The sequence below is a fragment of the Drosophila obscura genome, unplaced genomic scaffold (assembly GCF_018151105.1).
Source record: "Drosophila obscura isolate BZ-5 IFL unplaced genomic scaffold, ASM1815110v1 contig_1, whole genome shotgun sequence".
Lineage (NCBI taxonomy): Eukaryota > Metazoa > Arthropoda > Insecta > Diptera > Drosophilidae > Drosophila > Drosophila obscura.
In genome coordinates, this window is record NW_024542679.1 from 4,374,354 (window position 1) to 4,397,287 (window position 22,934).

Sequence of the window (22,934 nt, forward strand, 5' to 3'; positions counted from 1 at the left end):
CGGTGTTTGTTCGGGGATTTCGCTGTTGACCCGTGTGCCGATAATATCAGCAACGGTATACAATGTTTAATTGCCTTTTGTACCCCGAAAATCTCCAGTCTCGTCATAAAACGACCCGGCATAGTGAACCAATTTCAAAAACAAACAGTGGAATTTTTTGTGGGTGCATGTAGAATGCAGGTAAATTCTACATTTGCTACACGACACAGCAGCGCTAGTGTTCTCCGCTAGTGGTAACGCCAATTGGCGATGTATTTGAAATGATTTTCTTGAGATATTATTTCGTTATTTATTTGATGTTTTTGTTCAGGGGGCGGCATGAAATTTCTTATTTCTAGTATCACAAAAGTCTTCAAAGACGCTTAGAGGCTAGCTGATGCTAAAAATGCAAGGCAAGGCTACAGTTGTTTGAGTTTTGACTACCTATGAGCTATGGGATGGACTGTGATCTGATCCCCTAGAGCTTCGTCGAGTTGCGCGATTTCACCGATCTGCGCAATATGCTGGAGCGCAGCTCTCCGCCCGTAGAGGCAGTGAGGGAGGCTCCGGTTTGTGTGCCCCTCACAAAGGCCTGCGAACGAACTTCCACATCCGTGTTCCTTCGCGACTCCTCGTCCTCGTCCACCTGTTTGGCCAGGCAGGGGAAATCCCAAATGCTCTGCCCCCTGCCAAACTCCTCCCCATCGCTGAGGGTTTGTGGCAAATCGTGATTGAGCGTCTCCGGCAGCAGCAGCGACAATAAACCGCCAACGATGCCCAGCAGACCCAAAATTATGAGCGGCAGAGCTGTGGAAATATTGGCCAAGTACACAATGAATGGTGCAATGATGCTGGCCACATAGCCCATGATGTGGATGAAAGCCACCGCCTGGGCACGCACCACTGTCGGCAGCACCTCGGCCGCCCACTGCAGTCCAATGTTGTAGCTGATATTGACAAAGAAACGTCCCATAATGGCCAAGGCGGCGGAGTAGACGCCAACGGGCACCACGGTAGCCAACAGACTGAATACACCGCTGGCGACCATCGAGCCACAGGCCAACCAGCGGCGTCCAAAGCGATCCAGGGTCACGGTGAGGAGAGTATCAGCCGGCAGCTCCGTGAAACTTGCCACCGTAAAGGTGAAGAAGATGTCCAGCCCCAGGGAGCCGACGTTCCTCACATGCCCGTCGAACACCAGCGATATGGCCATCCAGATGACGATGAGCAGCAGCGTGGTGCGACGCAGGCGGGGGGACTTGAACAGATCGAGAACGGAGTAGCTGCCATTCTGGGCCTCCTGCTCCCGCATGCGGCGGCAGCTGTCGGCAAATTGCTGATACGTCTGGGCGGGCACCTGGCGGCCATTGCGTCGCTCCAGCTGCTTGAGTATCGAAATGGCCTTGTCCACCTTGCCCTGGGCGACCAGCCAGCGTGCCGACTCCGGCACAATCAGGGGCGTGAAGACAACCAGCAGCAGCGGGGCGGAGGTGATGATCGACAGCAGCTTCCAGTTGGCCACAAAGTAGGCAATCCACGGCAGCAGGCAAGCGGCGCCCGTAAAGAATATGGCAATGGACATGTTGGCCACAAACGTGCGATACTTGGGACCCACGTACTCCAGAACTGGAAGAGGAATAAGTGCCTTAAATTAGTCGTAGTTCCACTTTGGATTCCACTCTAGAGGATCACTCACCCAGTATGTACATCATGGTGAAGCAATTGTCAAAGGCGAATCCCACAAAGAAACGCATGGCGGCAAATTCCCAAAAGCTGTTGGCAAAGGCAGTGCCCACGCCAGCCACAAGTCCTATAAGATTGGTGCCAATCAGTGCCGGAATGCGCCCGTAGCGATCTGCCACCCATCCAAACAGAAGGCCACCCACGATGGCGCCAAGAAAGAAAATGGATTGGGCATAGGTGGGCAGGGCGGCATCGTCGCACACCCAATTCTGTTCGGTGGCCACCGTCGAGTAAGGTATCTCCGTGTAGTTGTAGGACCAGCCATTGCGACACTTCACCTTCGGCCACTTGGGATCCGCCATCACCTTGCCCTGGGCCATAATTTCGGTATAGTTCACGTCGTACATGTAACAATTGTTGTATTCCCCATTCATCATGGGTATAGAAAGCGCCAGTCTATGGATGAGAATGGAACGAAACGCAAAGGGGGGCTCAGTTTGGGGTAGTTGCTGCAATTAACACATCGCCAGGGTCAGGCGTCGGATTGTCTCCGTCTGGCTGGGTATTCAGTTCTCAGTAGCTCTAAGCCATGGCCAACACTTACTTCTGCATTGCGTACAGCACAGCAGTACACGCAGACACATAGATGGATCATGTATGTACGAGTATCTGTATTTGACAACTTAATTATCTTGATCTTGAGGGGCTACTTGAAAATGCGGTTACAACTCGAAACGTTTTTGGATACACTTGAAACTTGAGAATGCTCTATTTTTGTGTGGATTTCCCAGAGCTAAGAAGTCCATTAATTCAGCCGATTGAATGTGGATGGAGAGGGTTATGGATGGATAGGAGATGGCAGGGAATTTGCTATGAAGCTGTGGCTAATAAATGAATATATCACTTGGGAAGATGGATATGGAGAGTGTGCAGAATTCTAAGAACTCTCGCAGATATCTGCCACAGATATTCCACTGTATTTTCAATTAATTATCCACTAAACTTATGAAGTGCTTTGTGGTTTTTGCTGCCATAATTTAAAGCGTGTTCAACATTCGTTAGCTTGCAGCACACCTCCACTCCACTCCACTCCATCATAAGCTCGACTCACATCATCGTTGAGACTCCGCCACACAACATTAGTCTTCGAGCGGGCTGTCTGTGTGCTGGACTATGTTGCTACTTGTATTTGTACTCGTACTCGTACTGGTACTGCCACTAAGTGTGCGGCACGACTGCTGCGTTGTCGCAACATTCGAGCTGCGCTAGCAGCTAATTAGACGGCCCACTGGCTGACTAGTAAGTCTCTTACTCAACTCTCTGTTTTGGGGTTTGGGGGGAAAACCAAACCCTCACTCCTTGCCACTGGGTAGGAGTGGGACGGACTGGCTACTAACTATCTATTGGCTGACCACCCCAGCAATTATACAGATGATCGAACGTTTTATCGTAAGGTTCTTTGCCTTATTAAGCCGTCGCATTGACTGGAAAACTCAATCATGGCCCAAGGTCAGGCAGCCGTTCTAAGCCAACTTGGACGCATTAATGACTGTTGGTCAGAACACTTGAACTCGCTTACTCGTTTACGTTTCATTCGCTTTGTGTTTTTCAATTTGTTTTAAGAGTTTTGCAAATACTTTGTACGTTTTTTTTTTTACTCTATAATTTGACTATTAGAATTGTGCGGATTTTGGTCTTGGTCAAATGGGTTTGGTTCGTGGTATTATACAATTTTGGTTTGGGCGGCTACCCCAAACCGGTATTAGCCTTAGCCTTTCGATATCAAGGTGATGTGATTGAGGGATCGATCGCTTGTTAGTTTTACTCGCATGAGTATGAGTACGAGTCTGAGTAGTAATCGATCAATTGCTGCTTTTTGTTTTTATTTGTGAAAGTGAAACGGAACCAAACCGCATAGCTACGATTGCCATTTACGCACAATGAATGAGATTTGTTTCCGGCTGGGGATTAAAAACGAGTTTGCCAGACGGAATAGAATGCAAGCTAGAAAGGAGATTGGGGGGAACAAAGGAATGTTTTACATTTCTTGAATATAACTGAAGGGAAACCAACCCACCCATAGAACTGTCTTTAATTATGGCTTTCGAAATGCAGCGTATGAGTAATATTCATTAAATTGACGATCATTTGAATACTCGTAAACACGATATCTTCATTATGGTTTAGCACTTGCCTTCGTGTCCACCAGCTCTGTAATCAACTTTTCCATTTGAATATTTATGGCAGATTACGTGAAGCCGTAACCGTTAGCCATGGAACATGTCTACGAAATTGGCCAAAATGTGTTGCCTTGGCTTGGCGATGAGGGAAAACCCAACACTGTCGCTCTCTCAAAACTTGACTCACCTGGCCTCCACATCCAGGCCATCCAGCTCCGGGACATGGCACCAATGCTGTTCGGGTATCAGCGTGAGAAATATCTGCGAGAAGTACACAAAGGCCACGAAGAACGAGAACGGTATCATGCAGATGAAGAGGATCTTCTGGTATCTGCCAAATTCCCCAATCAGCGGCAGTATGTCATCGAAGTCAATGTTGGGCAGGCTGCTGCTGCCATTGTCACTGCCATTGTGGCCAGTCAATTCCTGACCCTTCTTGTTCTGACCCAAATCCAATTGCAGTTCCTTGGTGGTGCCGCCGCTTTTCCGTCGATGCAGATTGTCCCCACCTCCGCCATGCGGGTGTTCTTCATGACTGAATGCTTCATTGACGAAGTACGCTTGCTTGGCCTGACCTTCCATGTTCTTGGTTAGCTTAATACACGTGTATACTATGTATGTTTCTGCAACCTTGCTTTATGTGCGAGGCGATTCTCAGAAGAACTTCACTTTGGGCTGTGTGCAGACCGACAAATGCGAAATAATAATCCAAAATTCAAATCGAAACCGAAGCTGACGGCGCACGCGCGCGAATTCGTTTCTGTTCTGCAACTGAGTGAGCACGCGCGCCAAATGTCGTTTTTATATAAGCTCCGCTCTGCTCCGCTCCGGTCTGGGCTGCACTTGCTGCTGCTGCTGCTGCTGCTCAGAACAAGAAACCGCCGGGCAGCCAGGCAGGCAGACAGGCGAAAGTTTCAATCGAGCAGCTGTTTCGTTTGGTTCACACAGCTGGCAAACCGGTTCAAATCGGAATCAGAATCAAAAATCGGCATTGCATCGGGTAAGGGACGGGACACTGGCGACTTCGCGAGAGTGGTCATTGGCGAGCCCCAAAAAGCGATATGATCACCGATCTTATGGATGGCATTTGTTAGCTTATTTTTAAGCCCTGCCCGAGCATGACTCCACTCTGCGCCCATCAAGAGAGCAAAAGCCTGTGCTGCGATGCGAGGTGGTTGCACATCTTCGAGCACAGCAGCTGGGTCGCTTTATTAATACCAACAAGCCAAAAGGCGGCATAATGATTGTGATTCATGCCCAAACCATTCCATTATTGAGGAAATTAGCCAAATATATTTGTTCAATTCGTGCACGAGTGTGTGCATAAGTGTCAGTCCATTCATAAATTCCCAAAACGCTCATCAAAGACATTAAGCGATCTATATGACCCCCGAACAGGTTTGCTTGGGATACTCGTATTATTTATTGTTTCGTTTAACTGTTAATTTGTACAAAATTAATATTTTGATGGGTTTATGCGCCTGTGCATCTTTTTATCTTGGTTATACACATATTTTTGTGTGTGTTTTGTGTTCAATTATAAAGATACATTTGTTACATGGAAAGGCGGCTCTGAGGCATCCATTTGTAAAATATTAATTATGAAGACGCACCCTGATATGATATATCAAATAATTTTCATGCCACATTACAACAAAATATTGTTCTCTTGACCGCTGTGCCGCTTTAAACCAGTTTAATCTTGTTTTATAAATTACATTTCGCTTATTTTTTTTTATTTATACTCTTGCCAAGTGTGAGCGTTGCATAAAATTGATTAGAAGTTTGCACTTGCATTGATTGAAGTTCAAAGATAACTCAATTGGAGGTGCTAAAGATATGGCATAGATATGTAAATTGAAACAGAATTAATCGTAAGTTTAAGCTATAATTAGGATCATCTACTTAGTAATGGAAAATTTTCTGCCTAAGCCAGTGGGTTTTGTACCTATATGTTTCAATATAGTAGGTATGTATGTACATACATATCAGCTCCAAAAAATTCCATTGTATTTCCAATATTTGCTAATTGGAATATAATTAGTTTTAAACTTAAAGAACTAATTAGAATCATCTAGTAATGGAAAATTTTATGCCTAAGCCAGTTGAATTCTTTCTCAAATTTTGTATCTATATTTTTCCATATATACCATATAATAACTATATACCACCTCCAAGCAAATTCCAGTGTATTTCCAGCTTCGATCCCACAAAAGTTAGCCTTCCTCTCTTCTTATTTTATTTGAATTTATTTATCTACGTTTATTTTATTTTTTTGCTACGCATTTAATGTTTTAATTAGATTTGTTTTGGAGCTATTCCAAGGACTTTTGACTGCTAGTGTTTGTCTGTATCTATTGCCAGTTGTTGGGGAGTTAATAGAACGGCTCCCCAACAGATTTATAGACAGAGATAGTGTCATATGGCTAATTTAATTTTTAATGTGTGCATGTTTAAGCGTCTGGCAGGTGCCATTTGGATTGTTTCACATTTAGAAAGCTGCAGCTAATTAAATGGATAAACTTGTCCTTCTACGGATGAATACGAGTATGTGGAGTGTTCTCTGGAGACTCTTCTCTTTACGCTCCGCTCTGTGGCAAGGTTTCGTCTTTTAACTTTTAGACGACCTTCAATTGAACTCAAACAGAAAAATTATAATTGTATCAAATCCATTTCCGTTTTGATTCATGTTTCTGCTTAGTTTTCTGCTTTTGCCGCCCCTCTTTTCTCATTTTATTTCTGTGTACGTATTTTATATAAATTTTTATTGGATTCCATAAGTAATTCCATAAGTTTTAATGAGTTTGGAAGTGTTTTGCGAAATACTTAGCCTCTTAATTAAATTGAGGGGAAGTAAAACGTTTAGGCTTGGATGCATTCGCTGGACTTGGCATAGAGGTGCGAATAAATGGAATGCATGTATGAACGAATGATGATGACGCCACAAGCGAATGAGTCGGCAGGAAGCTCATCGACATCGACATCGGACTGCCTAGCTCTTTCATATCATCGTCAAATCTAAGTATTACCCAAGAGAATTATTGTTTTGCGCTCAATAAATTATACAATTAAATCGCACACCCTTGCTAATCGATGTCTGCGGCTGTAGCTATCACAGCGATAAGATTTTCAAATCCAATACTAATGGAATACAACTGGAAATGAGTGAACGAACAGCTTTTTGTTTTGTATATTAATTATAACATCTACAAAGTAGTATTCCGTCAAGCAAAGTGTTCTCCATCTTCAATTGGTATAAGATTTTTTTTATTGGAGATTTTAGGTGTTTTTTTTTACCCATTTCTTACAATATTTTTCTTTGTCGTGGGCTCGTCCATGGCTCAGATCGATAAGCTTACTACGAACTGCAGAATCTGGCCATGATAAGGCTATATAATTAATTCTGGGCCAAATCAATTCACGCTTCAGGTTTCGCTCGTTCGTTTCCTTATCGTGAAATCGTTCCTTTGCTTATCGAAGATCGGTAGCATCGCCACTATCAGTCCTTAATAAATTAACCTGGTTTATTCCAGGCACAGATAGTCGATGATATATGATCTACACATGGTACGGGAATCCAGTATAAAAGCCATCGGATTCCTGGTAAAAACTTTAGTTGAAATCAAAAATGAAATTCGCTTGCGCTTCGGTTGTGCTCCTGATCGCCGTTCTCGGCGCCCAAGCCGTGGATTGGCAGTCCGTGAAGAATCTGAACATCGAGACCGATGCCCCGATGATTCGTCGTCACAGTATTCCCAAGGGACGCATCACTGGCGGCACTCTCGCGACGCGCAACCAGTTCCCCCACCAAGTGGGACTCCTCCTGTACGTCCAGGGAGGCGCTGCCTGGTGCGGCGGCACCTTGATCAGCAATCGTTGGATTGTGACCGCAGCTCACTGCACGGACAGCCTGACCACCGGTGTGGATGTCTATCTGGGCGCCCATGATCGCACCAACGCCAAGGAGGTCGGTCAGCAGATCATCTTTGTGGAGACAAAGAATGTGATCGTGCACGAGAACTGGAGCGCCGAAACCATCACCAACGACATTTCCCTGATCAAGCTGCCAGTGCCGATTGAGCTCAATGGTGCGCCTTGGAACTCCTTTTTTTTCGCAGAAATCCTTCTGAAGCTAATTCTTCTTCTTTTTCAGAGCACATTCAGCCCGCCAAACTGCCGGCAAAGGCCGATAGCTACAATACCTACAGTGGCGAGACGGCCATTGCTTCTGGCTGGGGTCTGACCAGCGATTGTGAGTACTCCCCTCGTAGAGCTCTCTGATCTGCCCTCTTATTTAATTCCAATTTCTTCTGATTAGCTGCCACTGCTGTTACCGACATTCTGCAGTACATTGAGGTGCCAATCATGTCCAACAGCGGCTGCTCTCCCTGGTACTTTGGTCTGATCGGTGGCACCAACATCTGCATCAAGACCACTGGAGGAACCTCCATCTGCAGCGGCGATTCTGGCGGCCCCTTGATCTTGGCCGATGGCAGCAACACTCTGATCGGTGCCACATCCTTTGGCATTGCTCTTGGCTGCGAGGTGGGATGGCCCGGTGTGTTCACCCGCATCACCTCCTACCTGGACTGGATCGAGACCAACTCTGGCGTTGCCAACTATGGCAACTAGAGGCGGAATTGTCTTCCCAAATAAATGTTACTCGTATAGTAAAAGAAATGCCTTCCAATGATCATTATTTATGGGGAACTTGGTGTGAGTTTAGCTGGCAGATCTTTGGGGGCAAGATCCAAGTTCAAATGCAATAATCTCCTTAGTCATGGGCTATTTGATAAGCTTACCACGAACAGATAGATCTGGCCTATGATATAACCCATTCTGCGCTGGTTTCTTATCAAAGAAACCTTATCGATGATTGATAGCATCGCCATTATCAGAGTTGGATTTAATCTATAGCAAATCACATTGGTTTATTATTGGCCTGTGGGCAGCACCGTAAATAATCAAAATTAAATTCGCTTGCGCATCGATTGTGCCATGATCGTCGTTCTAGGCACCCAAGCCTTGGATGGGCCATCTGCAGGAGTCTGAATATTTATACTGATGTTCCCAAGAAACGCAACCGGTGGCACTCTAGCCAGCCGCAACCAGTTCCCCTACTAAGTGGGACTCCTACTTCCTGTACTAATTCGAGGCCAACTCTGGCGTTGTTAAATATGGCAACAATGGCAACGCGGAATTGTCTTAAAATAAAAGTTTATTTTGGATTACAAGAAGTAAAACTCGTATTCGGACTTGGGTCTGGGACGAGGACGAGGACGCTGGCGCTTATGCGTGCGCGTGCTGATATCCTCGGAGAGGTCCTCGTCGGAGCTGGTATTCACGTCCAGCTCATCGGGCTGATCATCCTCCTCCTGATCTTCCTGATGGTGCTGTTCTAGCCTTCGACTCTGGCGGGGCTTGCCATAGTCCCGCATATACTGATCGAAGAAAATCGCCTCCGTGGTGTCCTGATGGGAGTTGACGCCCGTCTCGTCGCTGATCCAGTCCAGGTACGAGGCCACCTTGGTGAAGGCCGCCGGATAGCCACGATCGCAGCCGTAGATGCTGCCAAAGGACGTGATTCCCACCAGCACTCGCTTCTTGGATTGTCGTCGCTGCAGCACGAGTGGACCACCGGAATCTCCATTGCAGGTGGAGCGGGAATTTCTGCCGCTGGTGCAGATATTGGTGCCGCGATAGGAGAGCGGAAAGTTCGTCTTGCACGTCCGACCATCGATGATCTGCAGCTGCACATATCGCAGGACATTGCTTATGGCATGGACGCCAGTGGCATAGCGTCCCCAGCCAGAGGCGATCGCCAGCTTGTTCTTGAAGTTGCGGTACTCGTAGTGCCGCTTGGGCAGCTGTATGGGATGGATTCGATCTGGAAGTAAAGAGAGTTACTTCCTCTATACAGAACAACTCAAAAATCAACTCTCAATTTTACCATTAAAGCTGACAGCGTGGGGCAGTCGAATCAGGGCTATGTCATCCTTCAGGCGCTTGGGATTCCAGGTGGGATATATGTGAAAATTACTGCTGGGCACCATCAGTCGCACCTGACCCTTCTCCTTGGCGTTCTTGATCTCGTTGGCGCCCAGAAACACCAGCGCGCGTTTGGCCCTGCAGGGGAAATAATCGGTTAGGAGGATGGGTTCTGTGGCAGATATCAAACCGCTCCTACATGTCCACACAATGCGCCGCCGTCAGTACATGCTGCTCGGAGATCAGAGAACCCCCGCACCAATATAGACCCTTGGGACGCTGCAGCAACATGCCCACCTGGTAGGGGAAGCAGTGGGGATTGCCCACGTCGCCGCCGAATATGCGATCCATGGCCATGGCTCCCTCGGGCAGCATCTTCTCCAGCAGTGGTGTGGTCTCCAGATTCAAGACCAAAGGCTCTCTTACATCAACATCCTCGTCGCTGTTCCCATTTCCTCCTCCATTGATGCGGCTCTCCAGATTGCTGGCACTCATTTCCGCATCTTGCTCCATGGACGAGGAGATGGAAGAGGAGGAGGAGGAGGGAGACTGCGACATGGCCATGCCGAACGGTCCCGGATACATGGACACTAAATACATTGGCTTAACCTGTTGCCAATCGAGTGCCGCTGCCACGCCGCCGATGGAGGAGGTGGCGGCATAGAGCAGGGCAATCCAGGTGAGCAGCTTCGTTTCCGACTGCGACCTGGCGTGGGTCCGATTTGGGGATCGCCTCCGAATGTGATTCGTTAGTGTGGCAACAATGGAGGAGGAGGCACCTGCTGATTGTGTAAACATTTGCGTTGCTTTGTTCGCGAACGCATTTAACTGTTAATTGCGATTAATTTAGTGGCACTTTTGCACTGCTTCCTCCTTTAATGCATTGGCCCCCGCGTGCCCCTCGATCCACGTCCGGTCTGTCGGTCGCTCGCTCGCTCGGTCACTGCGCTGTTTTCCCGTTTCGAAAAGCCGTTACGCTGGACAACGCGTTCGTAATCTCGGTTGCTGACGCTGCCGCTGCTACTGCTTTATTGCTTGCCACCTTGCCACTTGCCACTGACATGAACACCGTCGAGCGTCTCGTAAGGTACTGGTGCGACGCGCGCCGCTTGCCAGCATTTTTATAAACTCTTTCGCCAGCAATTTCTTCGAACCACTTTAATTATTTCATCTATTTTGCTGCATTAATTTGGCCCCGTCAACGCCGCCGCTGCCACTACCCTCCGCTGCAGCGTGCATTTTGTGCTTGCAATTGTATTGCACAGTTGCATCAATTTCATTTAATTTGACTGCTGCATGTCAATCTGCATATGCTCTCATCTCACTCTCGCTTACTCTCATCCTACGTATGTATCCCTCCATTCCACTTTCCTTTGCAGCTATGTATGATGTGGTCACGCTTGCGCTTTTTACCGTTTGACAGAGTCACACACAGGGCATTGCATTCTTTCTCTCTCCATCTCCTTCTTCCTCTTTCATTCAAAGTTTGTCCGCCCTTTTGATCGGTGGTTCGGATTGTTTTCCTCTTGACATAGTGGCGAAAATACCCGCGTATGTGTGTGTGTGGTGTTGTGTTGTGTTTTATATGTCTGCCTAGTTGTTTTACCATTTAAATTGTGTGTGTTGAAGCTGTAACTCGAGCTATCTGTCCGCTTGGCTTTGGTGCTATTACATCACGCGTACTGTACAGTGCTCTGCTCTCCTAATCTTCAGAGAGAGGGAATCTGCTTTCATTGAGAGAAACGCGCGAGTGAGAGAGACGGGAGAGAGCGTCTAGCGGGGTAAGTTAAACAAAAAGATTACACGATACAGTTATAATTTTGCATTTTGATTGGTGTCTCTCATTTCACAGTGGGCACTCGTGCTTGTTTAGTTGTTGTTTACCCTGCGTGGGCGTAGGATTACAGTTGATATTCTCACACAACCCACTGTGCAGCTTCCTAATTTCAAGGTTATTGCCGGCTTTGCGCTTTTGTCGCATGCCTCTGCCATTTGTTTTGTGTGGCTCGTAAACAAATTAACAGTTTTCCACTGATGGAGTTGCATGTGGCATGCGCAGAATTCTTAGCAGGAAATGGAAGTGCTGTATTAAAAATATGTATTTTTAATTAAATTAATTCGTGCACCGCCTGCGGCTGCCAGAAATAAATTTAATTTGGTGTTGAAAGTATTTCTGTTGTCTGCCTATTTAGGAAATTACTGGTACTGCTGTGGTCTGGGTCTGCTCTGCGCCTAGCCAACCAAATAAACAAAATCGTCTCGGTGATATGTTCGAATCGAATTCGTCGGTAATGAGGCTAAAAAAACATAATCCGCGGCGGCAGCACCGCCAGCAACAACAGCACAATGATTATGCAAATACATGCTGTACACCCGCCCCGCCCCCCTTTCACCATCACCTGCCTCATAACGCCACCTGCAGCGCTTGTTGTGCAGTTCGATTTCGTGCTGTTTGGTGCGTCAATACCCAACCAATGCATAAGCATAATCGCGAATTGTTATTACCACGCCGCCGCGGCGGGACAGGCAGCCCGTTGCATGTTGCACTCATTAATAATGGGCGCGTTTTTGTTGCTGCATTCGATTGCACTTGCTAATGCCTCTGCCGTTATTTCATTTCGCACTATTCCCCCGAACAGTTTTCGCATTTTATGACGCCTCTTCTTGTGGCGGCCTCTACTTGTGCGTGCGTGCGTCGTCGCTCAGGGCTTCCGTTTCGCATTTCATTGGTGGAGCTACAAAATATTGTTTTACTTTTCTTTACAACATTTATTCTGGACTTACGGACTACGCACAGAATCGTATTCTATGGCTGGATGATAAATTTAGATTACTTGCTATTTACATGCTCGTAGGGTGGGGGCTAGGATAGGATAGGATAACTTTAATGGGCTGAGTAGTGAAACGCTCGATGCCACTTCCACTTCCTACCGCGATGATCTGTATAGCTAGGGTCGTGAAATTACATAATGTGAACGATTGATCGGTAATCCTAGCTTCAATAATTGGTATCAGTACAGGTGACCGCAGGCAAGATTGCAGGCCCAGCAGCAGCAGCATTCAATGGGAGCTGCCTGCGGTCACTTCATTTGGACACTATTCGTAATATCTAATCAGTATCGTAATTTATGCAATGGGTGTAAGTGTAAAACGGTGACACAATCTATACGAGTGTAATAATGATGCTTCAGTCTCTCTCTACTCGAACGCCGCCGGCTGCTGCTGCTGCGGCAGCTGCTGCATGTGATACTGGCTGCTCAGTGCAGGCAGCTGTATATCGTCCATGGTCATGGCAGTCTTGGCTTCGGCGTTTCCTCCTCCAGCTCCAGCTCCGGCATCGCCTTCATCGCCCTCGAGCATTGCACTGTCGAAACTTTTGTTGAGACGATCGTGAAATTCGGTCATTGAGATCTTCTTCAGGGCAAAGCGCTTGCCAAAGGTCTTCTTCACCTTCTGGCGGCGCTTCTTCAGAAGGATTTTGTTCTTGTTCAGTCCGTCACTGAAGGAAATGGCGCGTCGCAGCTTTCGGTTGCCAAATTTCACAATTCGCACTTGGCTGCTGATCGAACACTCCTCACTGTCGTCCTCGACATCGGCGGCATTCTCGTCGCTGGGCTCCTCGAAGATTGTCTCGAGACTTGTGGGCGTAAACTTCTTCATGCGCTTGTTGGTGTAGATCTTCTCGATGGTTTTGAGCGTCTGCGAATTGGTGGTCAGCTCTTTGCGACGATTCTTCTTGATGGGCTTCATGATGGCACTGCAGACGCGGTTGAAGTGGTCCTTGGAGACGCGTGCCGGCATGCGGCGGCGAGCCACGCCGGCACGGCCTCCCGTCATATAGCTATTGCCCTTGCGGCTGCTGCCGCTATGCCAGTCGCTGTCATCGTCCTCACCGCGACTCAGCTGCGAGTCCACCTCATCGGATTGATCGCTGCTCTCGCTGGGCTCCGATTCCTTGGACCCATCCTGCATCTCCTCCACATCAGACATGGCCGTAGCCATGGGCTTCAGGCTCCACGAGAAGCTGCTACTGCTGCTGCCGGAGCTGCGAATGGTGAATGCACATTAGTCTGAATGTGTTACAGGGCACAAAACTCACCGGTTCTCCGACAATCCGAATTCTTTCGGCTGAAATGTGATGTTTGCAAAGTTATGCACAATGTTATCCATTACGACTGTCTGATGGCCGCTGAACCACGCATTGCCTTTACCTTTCTTTAACTTGAACTCTTTTGTGGGCGTCTCTGTCTCTTGGGGGGGTCTTTTCTGGTCACAAGACGAGTGCCACCACCACCGGCGGCAATCCGACCTAGCAAAACGTTGGGCACCACAATCAATGCCAAGTGGTTGCAAAATAATTATTTGTGGCAATAATTTTGGAGTCGGTTGTGAGTTTTGTTGTTAATATTTTTTTTTCTGCTCAAAAATGTTTATTTCGGAGTGTTTAAAACGATAAAATGTCTATCGATATCGAACGTAGTGTGACCGTTGTATTTGTACTAATGGTACCCGAAAAATAGAACAGAGGGCGCTTGCTTTGGGAAGGCCGTTAAATTTGAATGTCGCGCCCTTTGGTAATTTCGAAATATCTCTTAGGAAATTTTTTATTTTGAGGCTTTATACATTTTCTTTTTATTAAGTATATTATATTTTATTCTCGCTGATACGATTAAATCTTATCGGCAGCTAAAAATTGATTGTCTGAAGATGTCGCCAAGATTTCATATGGCATATAGATAAAACTGTCACTTGCGAATTATAAAATGGTGGCGTTGCTTATCTGTATATTGTAAATTAAATGGTCTCAACATTTATATTGATTTCCGGCAAAAATTACGCGCGGTACTCGGGGGTATATAACCCCCAGCGCTCATTCGGTGGCCTCCAAATAAGTTTTTCAATCGGAATGAAGTTGTTGGGGATTCTGCTATTGGGAGTGATTGCCTCCGCGTCGGCTTTCGAGAAGTCGGTGTTCTGGAAGGACGTGCCCGTGGGCAAGGACTCCATTGAGGGGCGCATCACCATGGGCTATCCGGCCCAAGAGGGCAAGGTCCCTTATATTGTGGGTCTGGGCTTCAGCAAGAATGGCGGCGGCACCTGGTGCGGTGGCTCCATCATTGGAAACACCTGGGTCATGACCGCCAAGCACTGCACCGATGGCATGGAGTCGGTGACCATCTACTACGGCGCCCTGTGGCGTCTCCAGGCCCAGTACACCCATTGGGTGGGACGCAACGACTTCATCGAGCATGGATCCGGTGACATCTCTCTGATCCGCACACCGCACGTGGACTTCTGGTCGCTGGTCAACAAGGTGGAGCTGCCCCGCTACGATGATCGCTACAACAACTATCAGGGCTGGTGGGCTCTGGTCTCTGGCTGGGGCAAGACCTCCGATGATGTTGGCGTCTCTGAGTACTTGAACTGCGTGGATGTCCAGATCGGTGCGAACTCTGTGTGCGAGAACTACTACGGCAGCTTCTCGGGCGATCTGATCTGCATTCCCACGCCCGAGAACAAGGGCACCTGCAGCGGCGACTCTGGCGGTCCTCTGGTCATCCACGACGGCAATCGCCAGGTGGGCATCGTGTCCTTTGGCTCCTCCGCCGGCTGCTTGTCCAATGGTCCCAAGGGCATGGTGCGTGTCACCAGCTACCTGGACTGGATTCGTGACCACACTGGAATCTCTTATTAAGAGAAAATTTCTTTCAAGAATTAAATTGATTTTGTGAATATTATAATTTATTTTTCTTTTATTTGTTGAATGCCCAAAAAATGAATCTTTGATGATTAGTAGGAAATGCCCGTGTGGTCGCGGATCCAATCCAAGTAGCCAGTGACGCGAGTCATGCCCTTGGGGCTGTTGGACAGGCAGCCAGCGGAGGAGCCAAAGGATACGATGCCCACCTGACGGTTGTCGTAGTGCAGGACCAGGGGACCGCCAGAGTCGCCGCTGCAGGAGCCCTTATTCTCGGGCGTGGCAATGCACACATGGTTGGCCGTGATGAAGGTGGAGCCGTAGTAGGATTGGCACACGGAATTGTCGGCTATCAGAATGTCGACGCAGTTCAAGTACTCAGAGACGCCAGCATCGTCGGAGGTCTTGCCCCAGCCGGAGAGCAGTGCCCACCAGCCGTAGTAGTTGTTGTGGCGATCCTCGTAGCGGGGCAGCTCCACCTTGTCGACCAGCGACCAGAAGTCCACGTGCGGTGTGCGGATGAGGGAGATGTCATTGTTGAGGGTCGCCGTGCTGTATGCCTCGTGCTGCACAATGTCTCCCTGTTGCACCACATGCGTGAGCTGCGGCTGATGGCGCCACACGGATCCATAGGCAACGGTCACGGAGCTGGCACCTTGCGTGCAGTGGGCGGCAGTGAGGACCCACGTGTGGCCAATAATGGAGCCGCCGCAGAACCAAGAACCGCCGTTTCCATTGCTAAAAATCAGGCTCACAATATACGGAACCTTGCCCTCGGTTGCCGGATAGCCCATGGTAATGCGTCCGTTCACACTCCTGCCGACGGGCATGTCCTTCACTGGCACGGGCCTCTCCAGGGCTGCCGCCAAGGCAATTCCCGCAATCACTAGAACCGCCAGCGCTTTCATTTTAAACGAATATCAACACAATGGTGGTGTTGAGGGGCTTATATAGGCGGCTTCCGAATCGGACCATGTCATTGCTTTTGTTTAAAAACATTCGCCTCAAGTTGATAGTAGAATTTACAATCCTCTCGCCACAAGCTGATAACTCTGCTCGATCATATATCAGTGTGGTTCTTTCAATGCACCAGACACACACCCCCATACTATCGTATTGAGTCATCAACTCATATCTCCCAAAGGCCAGAACAAAACTTGAACCATTCGAATCGGTATACATACATAAATATTTGTGGGGTTTTCTTTTTATTGGATGTTTTATTTTGCATTGCCGATTTATAGAATAAATACTCAATATTTACAGGGTGGAAAAGTTGCACAAATTGGCTAGTAATATTTCCTTCATAATTATAGCCAATTAGTTTTTGTAAATCCAAAATGTGGCTATGCCAGCTGTATGTATAGTATGGCATGGCCAGATTTATGCATGTTTAAAGTTGCTTCGCCCATTTAAAAATGATTTTTTATAGATGCCAAAATCAACATTTAGGCATCGGATGGATTATATCTGAGCTATGAGCTCCATAAATAGGGGAATCTTTTATGTTTCCTACCATTGCACACCCCTCGAATGGAAATGGCATTGGAAACACTCATAACCAAGTCAAATACTGTCCATTTTAGTCAAAGAAATTTCAGAAATTATTTTCAATTAAAAATATATTGTAATTCTCCAGCCAAGAGTAAATGAATTTGCCCCTTTAAGTATACGCTATGGAGTACGGGAATTTTTCAAATGCATTTTATTTGTTATGAGGCAAAACTTTCTAGAATTTTCATTTATGCAGAAATTCCAGTGTTTTCCTTGATCCATTCCAAGTAGTAGGTGACACGGGTGAAGCCAGCGGGGGAGCCGACCTCGCAGCCAGCGCTGGAGCCGAAAGAGACGACACCAATCTGGATGTCCTTGAGGGCCAGGGGGCCGCCAGAGTCGCCGTTGCAGGTGGACACACCGTTGTAGGTGCCAACGCAGATGACCCTATCGGTGACGATCAATGTGCCAAAGGTGTTGGCGCATTCGGCGTTGGGGATGACGGTGAGCTCGGCATACTGCAGGTTGCTGGCCACGGAGGTGGAAGCATCGGAGGTCTTGCCAAATCCGGAGGCTACAGCGGTCTGGCCGGCATAGGTCGAGTAGCTGCTGGAGATGGCGGGCAGGTTGATCTTGTTGATGGCAGCGGTGAAGGCAACAGCTGGGGTCTTGATCAGGGAGATGTCGTTGCGCAGGACAATCGAGTTGTAGCTGGCGTGCTGGACAAAGCTCGAGCTGGAGACGGTCTGGGACAACTTGGGTGCGGTGCGGACAGTGGCACCATAGCCGACGGTCACAGAGGAGGCACTAAGAGGGGCAAGGGATAGAGATTTCTGTTAGGATTGGTCACCATTTTGCAGGGCAACTTCTCGATCACCTACCCGCTGGTGCAGTGAGCAGCAGTGAGGATCCACTCAGCGGAAATGATGGAGCCACCGCAGAACCAGCCGCCGCTGTTGCTTCCAAAGTTGAGGGACACCTGGTAGGGGAACTGGTTCTCCACAGCGTCCTTGCCGTTGGTGATGCGACCCTCGATCGATGGGTTGACAGTCCTGTCACGGGGATGCACAGGCAGCACCTTGGGCAGGGCGCCGGCGGAGACGGTGGCCAGAGCCAGAGCGAGAACTACGAGAACTTTCATGTTTGCTGGATCGTATAACGAATGATTCTTGCACCATTTGGTAGTCCATTATATACCCCATTCCCATGGCCCATGGCCTGTAATCAGGCAAGTCAACTGTCGTTTATTTCGGCCATAAATTTTGCCACCTAATCAGAGCGTCTTTGCACAGTTGCAGGATATTTTATCAGTTTGCAGATACGAGCACCGCGATGTCTGGAAATTTAATCGTTCTGCATTTTAAGTGATTTGATGCGATTAAAGTACGAGCATTATAGTCGTTCAGTGATCGACTCTGACCCTCGTTCGACAATCGAACAATGTGCTTAATAATAAGTTTAGAATTTATGACAGGGCTTAAATATTTTGAGTGCTTAATGGATCTGCATATAGTATTTGTTTTATTTTTGTCTGAAAAGTATGCAACAAAATATAACGAGATTTTTGTTTCGTTTTCTTGTTAAAAGTGAGGAACTCAGCAGCTTTTACTTGTGGAAAATGGCGGAAAAGGGTGGATACAATTTTGTGTGTGTTTGGGCCAAGAGAACAGTCACTCAATATAAATTGTGTATGCTTTTCCCTGTTTGGAGTACTCCACACCTCTTTCAGTTTTGGTGATAATTTCTAAGAATTCTCAAAAGGAAAACTAGAATATTTTCCTGAAAATTAAATAGTAACGAGTATCTTTTTCTCCCTAATATTTTCTTTTAGTGGAAAAAATAAACTAAAACTGTTAGGTTGTTCGGTCATGAAAGCTTTCATTTCAGATCTCTTCAAAGTTCCCTGTGCCAATTAACTCCCTGCAATTTCTAAGAAATATAATAAATGATAATTTTATCTTAATTCTGTTTCTATTGTTTAGTATGTCTAATTGTCATTATGAAATTACATAGAAACGTATCAGCGTCGCTCAAGTACTTTGATTACTTCAACAATACGAGTAAATAGGGACACTTTCTAACCTTACTACACTACACTAGAGCTGCAGTGCTCGTGTTTATATTTAATTTTACTTAAATTATTAGAGGAAATACCCGCCACTTGTAGCCCGAAAAGTAGAATCTAATTGTATACATTTTATAGATGATAATCGTTATTTATTTTGAAAGAAAGAAAAGAGTGCTGCTGCTTTGCTTAGTAGGAGATGCCAGTGTTGGTCTTGATCCAGTCCAGGTAGCTGGTGGTGCGGGTGAAGCCAGCTGGGGCGCCGGACTCGCAGCCAGCGCTCGACACAAAGGAGGTGACGCCGATCAGCTTGTTGCTGCTCTGCTGGACCAATGGGCCGCCAGAGTCGCCGTTGCAGGTGGACACCTTGTTGGGGGTGGCAATGCAGATGACGCTTTGGGTGATGATCAGAGAGCCGTAGGTGGCTGAGCATACGGTGTTGGTCACCACGGTGAAGGTTTCGTACTGCAGGCTGTTGGCCACAGTGCTAGAGGCATCGGAGGTCTTGCCCCAGCCGGAAGCGATGGCGGTGTCACCGGCATAGGTCGAGTAGCTGCTGGCAATGGAGGGCAGGACAACCTTGTTGATGGCCGAGCTGAAGGTGACGGCGGGGGCTTTGATCAGGGAGATGTCGTTGCGCAGGACAACGCTGTTGTAGCTGGCGTGCTGGATGAAGTTTCCGCTGGAGACGGTCTGACTCAACTTGGGTGCGGTGCGGACAGTGGCACCATAGCCGATGGTCACAGAGGAGGCACTAAAAGAGGCAAGGGATAGAGATTTCTGTTAGTATTGGTCACCATTTTGCAGGGCAACTTCTCGATCACCTACCCGCTGGTGCAGTGAGCAGCAGTGAGGATCCACTCAGCGGAGATGATGGAGCCACCGCAGAACCAGCCGCCGCTGTCGCTTCCAAAGCTGAGGGACACCTGGTAGGGGAACTGGTTCTCCACAGCGTCCTTGCCGTTGGTGATGCGACCCTCGATCGAGGGCACAACGGGCAGGTCACGGGGATGCACAGGCAGCACCTGGGGCAGCAGGCCAGCGGAGGCGGAGGCCAAAGCCAGAGCGAAGACTACGAGTACTTTCATGATGATCGAATGAATGTCCATCCACTGACCAAACGGCTCTTTTTATATACATTTCTTATCAGGGCCAGACCAGGGCACGATGTCGTGCCTCTTGTGTTTTTGACCAAGTCATTTCTGTTTATTTGAAATCTCTTTGATTTTTGTTCTCTTTGTTTTTTGGCTCTTATCGGTGGGACGGGTGTTGTGGCTTTTTTAGTCAACAAACAAAAAAACATAAGCAGGTACGCCTGTCACTTTTCTATGGCCCGCTTTCCAGGGAAATGATGTATGTACACTCAGAGAAAAATGGCAAACATACTGCACAGACATTTAAATTAAATATTCGGTTATTAAATACAGAAATAAAGAGGTATTCACTTTATATAAAAAAGTCTTTAATCTAATCGAATATAATCTAATTATAAAACTCTTTAAAAAATATATTAAATTTTAAGGAATTAAAAATGAAAATATTGAATTAAAATATTTCTAATGAAATATGTATACATTTAAAAAATTTAAATAAAATTATATTGTTAATCCAGATGTGAACGTGCAAGCCTTTGGTTCCTCTAAGTGTAGTAATTGTGTTTATCATTTAGGAGATATTGGCATTATCGGGCAGGCTTTCTATTTGGCCAAAAGTATCTTCTGCTATCGTTCTCCTCTACTGATTGTGGGAAATCTATTAGATTACTTAGTGAACACCGCAGGCTTTCAATTAAACGCACTCGAAAGAAATCAAAAGGCGGCAGACGTCTAGCATTCCCCGCTCCGCACTCGTGATAAGGCAAAAGATTTCTTATAAGTGACGACAATGCTTTTTTCGCAGATGTTTATCAATGGAACGGACGAGGTGACTTTTGGGCTTTATTTTTGGGTTGTGGGAAAATCCAGTTCAATGAAATCATTCTAATCGAATTATTTAATTATTTTCAATAAAATTTTACAACCATAAACGATTGTGTTTAACCCGAAAAGAGATTTACGCACCCCACTCTACATGGCCACTCTCGAGTGTCTGAAATTCCCAGCGTTTATCTGCTGATCAGACTTCAATCATATTAACCATACGCACTGGTGTCCGACAAAAGCTGCCAAGTCATTTCGGTAGACAGTGGAGTGGTGCCGGTGCGGGGGCAAAAGATAGAGGGACATAGTTGAATCTGGGGAAAATTGAAATCAAATCGCCTTACGTGATGGGAATGCCCAAGGAAGGACTTTCGGGGACATTAGCACATAAAAACAATTCATTGCCTTTCATGCTGACACATGTAGTTGTTGCATGTTTGCCTGCTTGCCTGCCTGTCTGTGTGGGGCGGAGTGGACATGTGGCATGTCCTTGTGCGTGTCTGGGCACTAAATGCTAAGCATCATTCGTATGTGGCTGAAACTAAAATAGATTTCTGTGCTGAAGATTGCTTCTATTCTTGGCAAAGGAAATGGAAAATAGTTTCCCAAATAATGTTTCCCATTTAATTAGAAGATAACGTTTATCCTGCGGCTTTCCCCCACCCTCCCCACACCACCCTCAACACCACACAGATATCTTTAATCCCCTGCATTAGCTGCACTTTATTGATTTTTTTTTTGTCTCTCTGCCTTTTTATGGTTACTCCTTTCGCTGATTGCGAAAAAATAGCCCAGCCCTTTGTCTCTGTCTCTCGGGGGATAAAAAAAAAACAAAAGAAACTAATTTTCGTGAAATATTTGCTCTCATTGTTGTTCAAGTACAGAGCTTAAAGGCCAACCAAAAAGGAAATGAAAGTAAAATAAATAAAATGAAAGGGTGGAGTGGAGCGGAGTGGCGCAGCGCACTTTAAATTGCTCGACAGTTGATATATACCACTCGTTCGTATTATATATATTACGTATACGTAATGCGCTTACTCAACACACACGCTTATTAGACGCATATCCAGCTCTCCACGGTCTGGGTCCAGCGACCCAGAGCAACAGCCTCGGACTGGACATTGTTGTCCACACACACACAGTCACACACACCCCCCGAAAGACAGAGAGTTAAAGGGGGTTACTCGAGTATCCAGTTGCGTAGATGGTTGCTCCTTTGGCAGCAACTAGCCCCAGTTTCCTCAAAAGCTACGCCCCTGGCCTTAAGTTGATATAGTATATATATACGAAACGAAGGCATTTCCAAATGTCCCCCAGCGTGCGCTCAGATCTCCTTTGACGATGGAGACGACGACAAACAAGATTGCAGCAATAAAATTTCGACAAGTGAACAACAAATGATAAACGAAGCAGCAGCTTGGGATAAAAAGTAGCAGTGGAAGGGCGTGTAGAAACTGCTACTTGAGGACTGCTGCTGGTCCCCACACAATTCGAGGCAACAATCTAATGTGAGCCGCATCGATTACGCTGCACGGACATGTCCACTCCTCGGGCTCTCTCCTCTGGATGTTTTTTGGCTGCCATTACATTGTGTATTATTTGGCTCAAATGGAAAACTCTGCTCAGTTTTTTTCTCGCTCTGTTGACATGAAAATGTCGCAAGGCCTTGCGGTCCGGTACGGTTCGCTCCTCCACTTCATAGTTGACCAAAATTAATGACAACTGTCTGCCACAGCTGACCTAGCTGCTGCTGCTGCTGCTCCTCCCTTTTTGGTTGATGACTTATCACATGGTCCATGTCTATTTCCTGCTATAATTCAAATTGCTTTTGGCTGAGGCCGCCTTTGGAGTTGTCAACAGCAGCCGCCTCATTAATCATCCCTCCTGCGATAGATGCCTTTGCGTATGAGTAATGCGTTTGTCCAGGT

The 22,934-nt window shown here is 46.9% G+C and overlaps 8 protein-coding genes across 9 annotated transcripts; 2 read left to right on the forward strand and 6 right to left on the reverse strand.

Annotated features, from left to right (window-relative positions):
- Positions 1–275: 275 nt before the first annotated feature.
- On the reverse strand, positions 276–4,628 carry LOC111071580 (organic cation transporter protein). Its single transcript, XM_022362998.2, has 3 exons — positions 4,030–4,628; positions 1,676–2,118; positions 276–1,605 (listed from the first exon to the last, which is right to left on the reverse strand). Exons 1-3 carry the CDS (start codon positions 4,422–4,424, stop codon positions 458–460), a joined length of 1,986 nt encoding a protein of 661 aa, XP_022218690.2. The 5' UTR covers positions 4,425–4,628; the 3' UTR covers positions 276–457.
- A 2,820-nt stretch (positions 4,629–7,448) lies between these two features.
- LOC111071586 (brachyurin) lies at positions 7,449–8,522 on the forward strand. Its single transcript, XM_022363009.2, has 3 exons — positions 7,449–7,930; positions 7,996–8,094; positions 8,161–8,522. The coding sequence occupies exons 1-3, from the start codon at positions 7,471–7,473 to the stop codon at positions 8,472–8,474; spliced, it is 873 nt and encodes a 290-aa protein (XP_022218701.1). The 5' UTR covers positions 7,449–7,470; the 3' UTR covers positions 8,475–8,522.
- A 548-nt stretch (positions 8,523–9,070) lies between these two features.
- Positions 9,071–10,973, reverse strand: LOC111071540 (transmembrane protease serine 12). Its single transcript, XM_022362949.2, has 3 exons — positions 10,030–10,973; positions 9,793–9,968; positions 9,071–9,729 (listed from the first exon to the last, which is right to left on the reverse strand). Exons 1-3 carry the CDS (start codon positions 10,626–10,628, stop codon positions 9,071–9,073), a joined length of 1,434 nt encoding a protein of 477 aa, XP_022218641.2. The 5' UTR covers positions 10,629–10,973.
- Positions 10,974–12,584: 1,611 nt separating this feature from the next.
- LOC111071543 (protein tantalus) lies at positions 12,585–14,079 on the reverse strand. Of its 2 annotated transcripts, XM_022362955.2 has the most exons (3): positions 14,042–14,079; positions 13,930–13,958; positions 12,585–13,875 (listed from the first exon to the last, which is right to left on the reverse strand). In XM_022362955.2, exon 3 carries the CDS (start codon positions 13,830–13,832, stop codon positions 13,029–13,031), a length of 804 nt encoding a protein of 267 aa, XP_022218647.2. In that variant the 5' UTR covers positions 13,833–13,875; positions 13,930–13,958; positions 14,042–14,079; the 3' UTR covers positions 12,585–13,028. The 2 variants fall into 2 exon arrangements, with proteins under 2 accessions (XP_022218647.2, XP_022218646.2); XM_022362954.2 differs by having other exon boundaries at positions 13,930–14,073.
- A 634-nt stretch (positions 14,080–14,713) lies between these two features.
- On the forward strand, positions 14,714–15,568 carry LOC111071544 (serine protease 1-like). The gene has a single exon (XM_022362956.2). The coding sequence runs from the start codon at positions 14,737–14,739 to the stop codon at positions 15,523–15,525; it is 789 nt and encodes a 262-aa protein (XP_022218648.2). The 5' UTR covers positions 14,714–14,736; the 3' UTR covers positions 15,526–15,568.
- LOC111071549 (serine protease 1) lies at positions 15,568–16,462 on the reverse strand. Its single transcript, XM_022362960.2, has one exon. It carries the CDS (start codon positions 16,434–16,436, stop codon positions 15,621–15,623), a length of 816 nt encoding a protein of 271 aa, XP_022218652.2. The 5' UTR covers positions 16,437–16,462; the 3' UTR covers positions 15,568–15,620.
- A 748-nt stretch (positions 16,463–17,210) lies between these two features.
- Positions 17,211–18,195, reverse strand: LOC111071548 (serine protease 1-like). The gene is made up of 2 exons (XM_022362959.2): positions 17,904–18,195; positions 17,211–17,829 (listed from the first exon to the last, which is right to left on the reverse strand). Exons 1-2 carry the CDS (start codon positions 18,161–18,163, stop codon positions 17,271–17,273), a joined length of 819 nt encoding a protein of 272 aa, XP_022218651.2. The 5' UTR covers positions 18,164–18,195; the 3' UTR covers positions 17,211–17,270.
- A 1,018-nt stretch (positions 18,196–19,213) lies between these two features.
- Positions 19,214–20,200, reverse strand: LOC111071545 (serine protease 1-like). The gene is made up of 2 exons (XM_022362957.2): positions 19,916–20,200; positions 19,214–19,841 (listed from the first exon to the last, which is right to left on the reverse strand). The coding sequence occupies exons 1-2, from the start codon at positions 20,194–20,196 to the stop codon at positions 19,277–19,279; spliced, it is 846 nt and encodes a 281-aa protein (XP_022218649.2). The 5' UTR covers positions 20,197–20,200; the 3' UTR covers positions 19,214–19,276.
- Between the last annotated feature and the right edge of the window lie 2,734 nt (positions 20,201–22,934).

Coding starts and splice junctions, on each gene's coding strand:
- LOC111071580 (XM_022362998.2), bottom strand. CDS start 4,424: ATGGAAGGTCAGGCCAAGCAAGCGTACTTCGTCAATGAAGCATTCAGT. Junction 2,119..4,029: donor GGCCTGGATGTGGAGGCCAG/GTGAGTCAAGTT, acceptor TCTCATCCATAG/ACTGGCGCTTTCTATACCCA. Junction 1,606..1,675: donor CACCATGATGTACATACTGG/GTGAGTGATCCT, acceptor TTCCTCTTCCAG/TTCTGGAGTACGTGGGTCCC.
- LOC111071586 (XM_022363009.2), top strand. CDS start 7,471: ATGAAATTCGCTTGCGCTTCGGTTGTGCTCCTGATCGCCGTTCTCGGC. Junction 7,931..7,995: donor AGTGCCGATTGAGCTCAATG/GTGCGCCTTGGA, acceptor CTTCTTTTTCAG/AGCACATTCAGCCCGCCAAA. Junction 8,095..8,160: donor CTGGGGTCTGACCAGCGATT/GTGAGTACTCCC, acceptor TCTTCTGATTAG/CTGCCACTGCTGTTACCGAC.
- LOC111071540 (XM_022362949.2), bottom strand. CDS start 10,628: ATGTTTACACAATCAGCAGGTGCCTCCTCCTCCATTGTTGCCACACTA. Junction 9,969..10,029: donor GCGGCGCATTGTGTGGACAT/GTAGGAGCGGTT, acceptor TTTCCCCTGCAG/GGCCAAACGCGCGCTGGTGT. Junction 9,730..9,792: donor CCACGCTGTCAGCTTTAATG/GTAAAATTGAGA, acceptor CTTTACTTCCAG/ATCGAATCCATCCCATACAG.
- LOC111071543 (XM_022362954.2), bottom strand. CDS start 14,000: ATGGATAACATTGTGCATAACTTTGCAAACATCACATTTCAGCCGAAA. Junction 13,876..13,929: donor TTCGGATTGTCGGAGAACCG/GTGAGTTTTGTG, acceptor CACCATTCGCAG/CTCCGGCAGCAGCAGTAGCA.
- LOC111071544 (XM_022362956.2), top strand. CDS start 14,737: ATGAAGTTGTTGGGGATTCTGCTATTGGGAGTGATTGCCTCCGCGTCG.
- LOC111071549 (XM_022362960.2), bottom strand. CDS start 16,436: ATGAAAGCGCTGGCGGTTCTAGTGATTGCGGGAATTGCCTTGGCGGCA.
- LOC111071548 (XM_022362959.2), bottom strand. CDS start 18,163: ATGAAAGTTCTCGTAGTTCTCGCTCTGGCTCTGGCCACCGTCTCCGCC. Junction 17,830..17,903: donor GCTGCTCACTGCACCAGCGG/GTAGGTGATCGA, acceptor TGCCCCTCTTAG/TGCCTCCTCTGTGACCGTCG.
- LOC111071545 (XM_022362957.2), bottom strand. CDS start 20,196: ATGGACATTCATTCGATCATCATGAAAGTACTCGTAGTCTTCGCTCTG. Junction 19,842..19,915: donor GCTGCTCACTGCACCAGCGG/GTAGGTGATCGA, acceptor TGCCTCTTTTAG/TGCCTCCTCTGTGACCATCG.